This window comes from Sus scrofa, chromosome X, assembly GCF_054392235.1.
Source record: "Sus scrofa isolate SSC_HxYL_T2T_F1_AM1 chromosome X, Sscrofa_HxYL_maternal_Yorkshire_Landrace_v2.0, whole genome shotgun sequence".
NCBI lineage: Eukaryota > Metazoa > Chordata > Mammalia > Artiodactyla > Suidae > Sus > Sus scrofa.
This window is the reverse complement of record NC_139401.1, coordinates 35,938,859-35,948,952: the sequence shown is the minus strand read 5'-3', so window position 1 is coordinate 35,948,952 and position 10,094 is coordinate 35,938,859. Positions and strand designations below refer to the sequence as shown.

General features: G+C 35.1%; 1 protein-coding gene across 1 annotated transcript in view; it reads right to left on the bottom strand.

Moving 5' to 3' along the window:
* Positions 1 to 219: 219 nt before the first annotated feature.
* CFAP47 (cilia and flagella associated protein 47) overlaps positions 220 to 10,094 on the bottom strand; it is a 560,199-nt gene continuing 550,324 nt past the window's right edge. The window contains exons 72-73 of the mRNA XM_021080094.2: positions 8,183 to 8,351; positions 220 to 453 (exon numbers count right to left, since the gene is read on the bottom strand). Coding sequence (XP_020935753.2) covers positions 241 to 453; positions 8,183 to 8,351 — 382 coding nt within the window. The 3' untranslated portion in view covers positions 220 to 240. The remainder of the gene's footprint in view (positions 454 to 8,182; positions 8,352 to 10,094) is intronic.

The following is a 10,094-nucleotide window of genomic DNA, read 5'->3' as shown; positions in this document are numbered from 1 at the left end:
TTCAACTATATCATTTTATAACATATATATATATATATATATATATATATATATAAAACTCAGAAATTAGGTATAGCATATTCAGAGGATAGATTTAGTCAGTTTTAGAAAAATAAAATAGATAAGGCCTATTATTCCTGAAATATTATTCCTAAGAATATTCTAAAAGATGAAATGCAAATCATGAACATACATTCAATTCTACTTAAAACCAAGAAATATTTTGGAAAAAAACAATTTTTATTTATTCTTCAACATCAAAGGAGCACCCTTGATGGTAGAGGATACTCCTGTACTTTTGAGTTCAGCATTTTCTTGGATAAAATTGTGCTGATTAACTGACTTTCTGTCAAACATCTTGTTAGTAGTGTCAACTTTGGCTTTTACATTCATCGGTGGCATGGTAACTGGAGGTAACCCATTGATATCATACAACCAGTACATATCTGCTGTCTGGAAACAAAGAGAGAGAGATTTTATATGCAATATCTAGGGACTGAGAAAATTGTAGGAAAAATTTTATCAAATTAACATCTCCTCTTTTCTACATGTAAGGTATGAAAAAGGTATAAAATTGAAAATGCACTGATAATAAATAATTAACATCAAAGATAAATTCTGGAAAGCATTTAGCTTTATGAATTAAAATTCATTCACTAAAAAAGTCTCTCAGACTTAGGAGTTTGCCCTATGGGTAAACTAAGCATTCATCTGATCTAAAGGGAAACAATCTATTTGGTTTGCATAAGACTGTTGCCCAGCATGAACTATATGTAATGGAAATAATACCTTGCAAAATTTATCCAAGGGAATTTCAGTGTGGCTATAGAACCAATTGGTAAATACGCCAAGCTTCTGTTTTTTTTTTTTAGATTATAAAAGTACATAATTAATAAAACTATTAGTAATTACTGAGCATATGCAAACTCATTAATGACAACCATAATCTAAATCCAAGTAAGTACAACATATTCAGAGATTTATTTAAAAATCCTTCATTTCTTCTGCATATTTGTATAGGATGGCAATATTGATTGGGCAATCTAGTATTTTCTGCACATTTATATTCATACTTAAATCCCATTGCTCTTACATTGTTTTCTGATGCTACTTGTGTTTACCTAGGCCTTCTTCCTTACATAAAAGTTATACCATGTATGTTCAGAAAACTTATTCAGGATAAGTTCAGGCCAAGTGAACAGTACAGTATTATCAGGGTTTAGTATGTCATGTGATAGCTATCAATGAATGTTAAGTGCAGGAATTTCTTGCATACCTGAATTGGCCCTGTTTTAAACTTAAATGCCCCTTCTATCCAGTGTTCATAGTAATTAAGTATTCAGAATCAATGAGTCAAAAGTAGAACAAACCATGAACCATATTACAACTGAGTTAAATAACATTTTACTTCATTTAAGGTTGTTCAGTTTGAAAAACAAAGCTACCTTTTGGTGACTGTGTATATGCCATTATACATTTGGACATTACAAGTGACTCACTTCATAGGTACAGATGCATGAGGTACATGAAGGGACCTACACCCATGCCTGATACCTGGTGGGTACAAAGGAGTGAGCTACAAGAAGGGATGTACTCTCCTACCAGGAATGTGGTGGCTACCAATAGGAACTACAGGTATGGATCTCTGCCTTTTTCCCAACACAGCTCTAAGACCCTCTGAAAATAATTATCTATAAAGACACTTTTTAAAGTCCTAAATGTTATCGCCTACATTTCAGTTAAGTGTCTTCGATAGAGCAAAAGTTCATCTTAACATTTTTTTCCTTCATGGATTACACTTTTAGTGTTATATATAAAAAATCACCACTGCTATTCAGGGAAACAAGGTGGCAAAGTAGAAGGACCTGAATTTGCTTCCTCTCATGAAAACACAAAAATCAAAACTAACTGTTGAACCAACACTGACAAAAAGACAGGAACCTACCAAAGAAGATATTTTAAAATGAAAATCAAAGAAGCCACAAGGAGATGGTAGGAGGGGTGATTTTGTGATATAATCAAATCCAATACCTGCCAGGTGGGCAACTTGCAAACTGGAAAATAATTATATCACAGAGGTTCTCCCACAGGGGTGAGAATTCTGAGCCCCACTTTAGGCTCCCTAGCCTGGGGGTTTGGCATTAGGAGGAGCCCCCAGAGCATTACGCTTTTAGGGCCAGGAAGGCTTGAATGCAGGAGCTCCAGGGGATTGGGGGAAATAGAAACTCTACTCTTGGAGGGCACAAATAAGGTTTCACATGCACTTGGCCCCAAGGCAAAGCTATGACTCCATAGGACCTTGGGCTAGACCTTCCTGTGGGTATTGAAGACTTTCCTGAGGAGGTGGGGTCAGCTGTGGCTCACTGACGAGACAAGGACACTGGTGGCAAAGGCCTCAGGGAATGTTGATTGGTGTAAGCACTGCAGAGGGTAGCCATTTTGGCATCAAGACCTGGCACCACGCAATAGCCTGTAGGTTCCAGTGCTTGGATGCCTCATGCTGAACAACCAACAGGGTAGAAACAGAGCCTGACACATTAGCAGACAGGCTGCCTAAATTTGTCCTGAGTCCAAAACCACTTCACTTCTAAACATACCCCTTGACATGGCCCTGACTACCAGAAGGATAAGACCCAATTCCACCCACCAATGGAAAGGTACCAGTCCCTCTCACCAGGAAGCCTGCATAAGCTCCTGGACCAATCTCGCCCTCCAAGGGCAGACCCCAAAAGCAAGAATACCTATACTCCTGCAGACTGTGGGTCTGAGACCATAAAAGAATGGTATACAAAATGAGATAGCAGAGAAATAAGTTCCAAAAGAAAGAACAAGATAAAAGCTCAGAAGAACAACTAAATTAAGTGGAGACATGTAATCTACCTGAAAAAGAATTCAGAATAATGATTATAAAGATGATCCAAGGTTTCAGCAAAAGAATGGAGGTATAGACTGAGAAGATACAAGAAATGTTTAACAAAGAGCTAGAAGATTAAAATAACAGAGAAAAACAATACAATAACTGTAAAGAAAAAAATACACTAGAGGAATCTATAGCAGAATAAATGAGTCAGAGTAACAAATAAGTGACCTGGAAGCTGGTGGAAATTATCGTCGTAGAACAGAATGAAGAAAGAAGAATGAAAAGAACTGAAAAAAGTCTGAGAGACCTCCGGGACAACATTAAATGTACTGACATTTGGGTCCCAGAAGGAGAAGAGAGAGAGAAAGGGCCTGAGAATATCTGAAGAGATAATAGCTGAAAACTTTCCTAACATGGGAAAGGAAATACTCAAGTTCAGGAAGCACAGAGACCCTCATACAGGATAAACCTAAGGAGGAACACACTGAGACACATATTAGTCAAACTGACAACTCATAGAATGGGAGAAAATCTTTGCAAATGAAGTGACTATCAAGAGATTAATCTCCAAAATATACAAACATCACATGCAGCTCAATATCAAAAAATAAACAACCTAATGAAAATATGGGCAGATCTTAAGAGACATTTCTCCAAAGACAGACAGATGGTCAATGGGCATCGTTAATTATTAGAGAAATGGAAAAAACAACAAGGTATCACCTCATACCAGCCAGAACAGCCAACATCAAAATGTTCACAAACAATAAATGCTGAAGAAGGGAGAAATTGGAAACCTCCTAAACTGTAACAGCGACCATTTGTATAGCACAGGGAATGTAAACTGGTACAACCACTAAGAAGAGTGTAGAAGTTCCTTAAAAGACTAAAAATAGAACTACCATATGATCTAGCAATCCCATTCCTGGGCATATATCTGGAGAAAATCGTAATTCGAAAAGATAAATGGACCCCAATGTTTACTGTGGCACTATTTACAATAGCCAAGACATGGAAGCAACTTAAATGTCCACTGACAAAGGAATGGATAAAGAAGATATGGTAATATACATATAGTGGAATATTACTCAGCCATAAAAAATGAAACAATGTCATTTGCAGCAGTATGAACAGACCTAGAGATTATCATATTAAATGAAGTCAGACATAGAAAGACAAATATATGATATCATTTATATGTGGAATCTTAAAAATGATACAAATGAACCTATTTATAAGACAGAAACAGACTCACAAATTTTGAAATTAAACTTATGTTTACCAAAGGGGAAAGGCTGAGGGAGGGATAAATTAGAAGGATGGGAATGACATATACACGCTACTTTATATAAAATAGATAAGTAACAAGGACCTATTGCATAGCACAGGGAAATCTGCTCAATACTTTGCAATAACCTATATGGGAAAAGAGTCTGAAAAGGAATGTATATATGTATATATATAACTGATTTTCTTTGTTGTACATCTGAAACTAATGCAGCTTTAAGTCAACTATACTCCAATAAAATAAAAAAAAATCTCAGAACACGAAACCAATAAATAAATAAATAAAAAAGACAACCAACAAGGCCCTACTCTATAATACAGGGAACTCTTATATTCTGTAGTAATGTATATGGAAAAGGAATCTGAAAAAGAATATATATATATATATATATACACATATATATATATATATATATATGCGTAAGTATAACTGAATCATCTTGCTGTACATCTGAAACTGAAACAACATTATAAATCAAATACACTCCAACAGAAAATTAAATTGAAAAAAAGCAATACACTTACATATATATTACTTATGCCTAATTATGTCTCTTATTATAACAGGTCCCTCTAATATAAATACACTTTTGTAAAATCACTATATATTTTATCTTTGGTAATTGTGATGGTTCTCATAAGTTTTATAAACTACTTATTTGAGTGGCACTGCTTTTTGTAACAGTTTGATCAACTTAGGTCTCTCGAAACTACTGCTATCTATATGCCTTGTGTAAAAGAGGGCAAAAGGTACTTTTTAATCATTCCAAATATGCTTTAATTGAAAGAGAATTTAAGAAGCTTGCAAACATGGTTGTTGAAGTTTATGTAGGCAAATAATTAATTAAGCTGTTCTTAAAAGTCCTCCTTTTTATTTCCAAGTAAAGCATAAGGAAGATGACAGGATTCATAGACATGACAAGTGTTATTTGACTTAATGCCTAAAACCAACAGTTTAATAAAGATGATAATAATGTAAATAATATTTTATTTTTAAATAATGAATTGTTTTAAAATTTTACATTTATCATGTGAGACAGTGTCATCATTAAGAAGAGGGTTTTAGAGTTAGACAGAAAATGCTTGAACCATGACTTCAAAATTATTGATTTGATATATACAATAACTTCTATGAATCCCAAGGATTTTACACTTAACATAAAAAGCCAATCTCTAAAGGTTACATATGATTCCATTCATATAAATTTTAGAAAGTACAAAATCAAAGTGATGGAGAAAAGATTACTGGTCTCTAGGCATAGAGAGGAAGTTATGGTGTTGGATATGACTGGAAAGGGTTAGCAGGACATAATTCTTCTGCTGTGATGGAAGAGTTGTCTATCTTAATTGTGGCTATAGTTATACACATCTATACATGGGTTCCAGACACACACACACACACACACACACACACACACATGCATGGGAAAAACGCAAAAAATGGAAAAGGTCTCTAGCCTAGTTAACAGCATTTTATTAAAGTCAATCTCTTTGTTTTAATATTTTACTGTAGTTATAGAAGTTGTCACCACTGAGAGAAAGTGGGAGAAGAATTCATAGGACTCTGTACTATTTTTATACGTATTTTCATATTTACTTAATATGATATTTATGAGTAAACTGAAAATTTGAAAACTAAATGGATATTTGATATGTATTAATAGTAAGGAATTATTTGTAAGCTGTTACTGTAACTTTTTAAAAATTTAGTGAAGTATAGTTGATTTAAAATGTGTTAATTTCCACTGTACAGTAAAGTTATTGGGTTAAATATAGATATAGATATATATTCTCTTCCATTTCTCATTCCATTTCATATTCTCTCCCATTACGGTTTATCGCCGGATACTGAATATAGTTCCCCACACTATACAGTAGGACCTTGTTGTTTATCCATTCTTTTTTTAATAATAATTTTTATTTTTTCCATTATAGCTGGTTTACAGTGTTCTGTATCCATTCTATATACACCAGTTTGCATTTACTCATCCCAAACTCTCAACCCTTCCCTCCCCCACACCCCTTCTCCCTTGGCAACCTCAAGTCTGTTCTAACTTGAGTCCATGAGTCTGTTTCTGTTTTTTAGATATGTTCATTTGCGTGTCTTTTTTTTTCTGCTCCTTTAGGGCTGCAGCTGCAGTATATGGAGGTTCCCAGGCTAGGGGTTGAATCGGAGCCATAGCTGCTGGCCTATACCACAGCCACAGTGACGCCAGATCTGAGCCATGACTGTAACCTACACCACAGCTCATGGCAATGCTAGATTGTTAACCCACTGAGTGAGGCCAGGGATTGAACCTGCATACTCATGGTTACTAGTCAGATTTGTTTCTGCTGAGCCATGACGGGACCTCCTGTGTCATATTTTAGATTCCGCACATAAGTGATAGCATATGGTATTTGTCTTTCTCTTTCTGACTTATTTCACTTAGTATGATAATCTCTAGATCTACCAATGTTACTGCAATGGCATTATTTCATTCTTTTTTATGACTGAATAATATTCCATTGTGTGCATGTCACAGAGACACACCCCACTTCTTCTTTATCCATTTTGTTAGTTGATGGACATCTAGGTTGTTTCCATGGGGAATTATTATTAATTTTTAGATGTGATGATGTTATTATGGTTAAGATCTTTGTCTTTTAGAGATTAATAGAAAATATTTGCAGATAATAGGCTGTCTGAGTTTTTCTTCAAAATAATATTGGAAGGGAGAAAGGGGGTGGGAATATACTTGAAGCAGGACTGGCTTTGAGGTGATAAATGTTCAGATAGGATGATTAATGTGTGTAGATTATTTTATTTCTACACATATTTGGAATTCTCCACAATAAAATAGGATCAAAGAATAGTGATTTCTTAAATCAAAACAGTGATTTTTCAATTTACCCTACATATACTTTATCAAACTATACTACTTCAGACTAAATGAAAATGTTACATTCTCAGTTGATCCCATCCACTACCTTATTTTTTCACAGAATAGGTGCTTTAATTGTACAGGCTGCATAGGAAAGTCATCAAGACAATTTTGTTGGTAAAACCTCCTAAGTAGTTAATTTCAGAAATGTCCACTCTATGTTATAAACTGAATATAATTTAATTCACAAATCTTATTTAAAAATATGTTAAGAAGGAAGTATAACAACACGATCATTTAAAATCAAATACTAACACAGGAAAGGACTATGTGCAACAAGGTTCCAGAGGCTTTATATTTTTATAACCTGGGTTATAAGGACTCTGGGAAAGATAAAAATATAAATAATTTTCTCAAGCAATATCCAACATTTTTCTTTTCTCTATTCATTAAAACAGTAACAACACATTTTCTGCCAATGGAATGGCACTGCCTAATTAGTGTCTGATTCAGAAGTCTGGTCATCACTTTGGAATCAATAGCTGTGTCTTAAAACCTGACTATGACTCCCCTGTGTCTGTGCTACTGAAAATAGTGGCAATAGGCATCTTTTCAGAAATAACTTGAAAGTTGTCTTTACCCAAATAGTTCTTGGTAGCACAGATGGGGAAAATTTTATGGAGAAATTAAAATGATTACTTTAACATTATTTTACATTAATGGTCCATTTCATATTGTGTTTTTTTAATTCAAAATAAATTTATCTTCTATTTAATTTTCTTCCTTTTAGGACTTTAACATTTTCACAACACTCCATGCCTTAACCAAAGGTTTCAAAATCTAAAGTCTTGGAACAGGTTATCACAGAATATAATATGACTATACAAATCACGTTACAGTCATTATTTATCTTTCACAATTCCTTAACATTGAAGGAAAATAATTTATTTTCCACTAATGGTGGCAACTTTGTATTATATTTTACCTTTAAAAGTTCTTTACTGAATAAAAGAAAATTAAAACAAGACAGAGCTGTTGAAATATGTTGACTTTTGAAGGATAGTGCTACTAATTCTTTATCTGGGATCATTGTGAGAAACCTTTTCTTCCAGTGTCATTTAATGACTTTTGTGACATCAAACATCTTGACTATTGCCTTCATAGTACTCACCTGTATTGCTAAAGTTGCTTTGTATTTCCTGCTGTACATTCGGGGTTTAAAACCCACAGTGATAAGAGTTCCTTCAGTGTCCAAAGGAAGAAGTTCTCCAACCTGGGGTTTTACGAAAAACTCAGGATCACTGCCAGGTTGGAAGTATGCCATGAATGGTTCAGGATTTCTGGAACAAAAATATAAATATCAATCTTTAAAATTTTATCATTGGATTTCCCGTCGTGGCGCAGTGGTTAATGAATCCGACTAGGAACCATGAGGTTGTGGGTTTGATCCCTGCCCTTGCTCAGTGGGTTAACGATCCGGCGTTGCTGTGAGCTGTGGTGTAGGTCGCAGACGCAGCTCGGATCCTGCATTGCTGTGGCTCTGGCGTAGGCTGGCAGCTACAGCTCCGATCAGACCCCTAGCCTGGGAACCTCCATATGCCGCGGGAGCAGCCCAAGAAATGGCAAAAAGACAAATAAATAAATAAATAAATAAAATTTTATCATTACCCTGTTCTCTTTATGAGAACTTGATGGATAGGACTTGGTTTATATCATGCTACAAAGGACTACAGTTAAACCTTAATGCTGCTATGCAGCTGTGAGTTCGATACCTGTTACTTTATGGAATGATTATAGAATAACAGCAAGGAGGCATTTTTAAAATTACTGAAGAGTGTCATTCTTCCCAGGGTGAGAAAAATGGAATATTAAAGATTTTTTTCAATCACATCTTAGATTTATAGTGCACAAAGAATACAATCCCATCTCTATAAAAACTGAAAGAACTCAATGTCCCAAATGAAAATTCAATTATTTATAAGTAAATTAACATCTAAAGTGCCTGAACACAACAACTAGCATAAATCTTTTGTGTTTACGATTATTCCAATGAGATATTTCCTCATTCTCTTTCAGCTTTCCAGTTACTAAGTAAGATGAAAGTACTTTAAAGACTTTGGGGCCTGGAGATGAGTTGCTATGATTTGAAGGGAACTGAGTGACATTTAAGAGTCAAATGACCATCTTCAAGTCAAGGTAGATTGCATTTGAAATGAAAACTGTGAAAGAAGTTAAGGAACTTCTTTGAAATGTTCTTTTGAGAAGAAAGCATGAGAGAGGAACAGTACATAGGAGGCTATGAGGAATTTAATCCAAACTGACAGGGGGAATGCAGGCAGAAGGTAAAGAACAGCTTCCTAGAACAGATCCAACAGTTAAACTTAGAAGAGGAGTTAGGAGATTCAGTTTGGGACTCACGGATCCTTTCAGCAAACATGTATGGAGTATCATAGTATATGGTTTGAGAAAGTGGACTATGGAAAGAGAAGGCCTAGACTAGAATCCTAGTTCTATCTGTGAGCATGACTTCAGGCAACTTACTTAGCCTTTCTGAACCTCAGTTTCATTGTTAAATTAAGTTAATAATCCCCATAAAGACATATCAGTGCCTAGGCATGTAGAAAGTGCTCAATTATTTAATACTAATATAGTCATCATATTGTTGTTACTGTCTTAAAACATTTTATTACTAGTGCTAGGCAATGATGCATGATACAATAAATCAGAGATGTAGAGAACAGAATATCCAGAGGGGTGCTATCAGCAAGATGGCAGAATAGGAAGCCCCAGATCAGTTCCATGGAAACACTGATTCAAAAATATGCAGACCAATTTCCAAGGTGAGAAATTCTGAAACTAGTTAAGAGGCTCTACCCTCCAGGTGAGTGTAAAATCAGCTGTTCTGAAGCTAGTAGGAAAATCTTTGGCACACCCTCACCACAGTTTCTCCTTCTTGAGCACAGTATAATAGGATTAGGAGGAAATTCTCAGGTCCCAATTCTCCCAGGTGAAGAAAAGAGAAGAGTGGATCAGACATCCACATTTGGACATGTGAGTGTGGGGCTGCTGGGGGACTGGCTTCT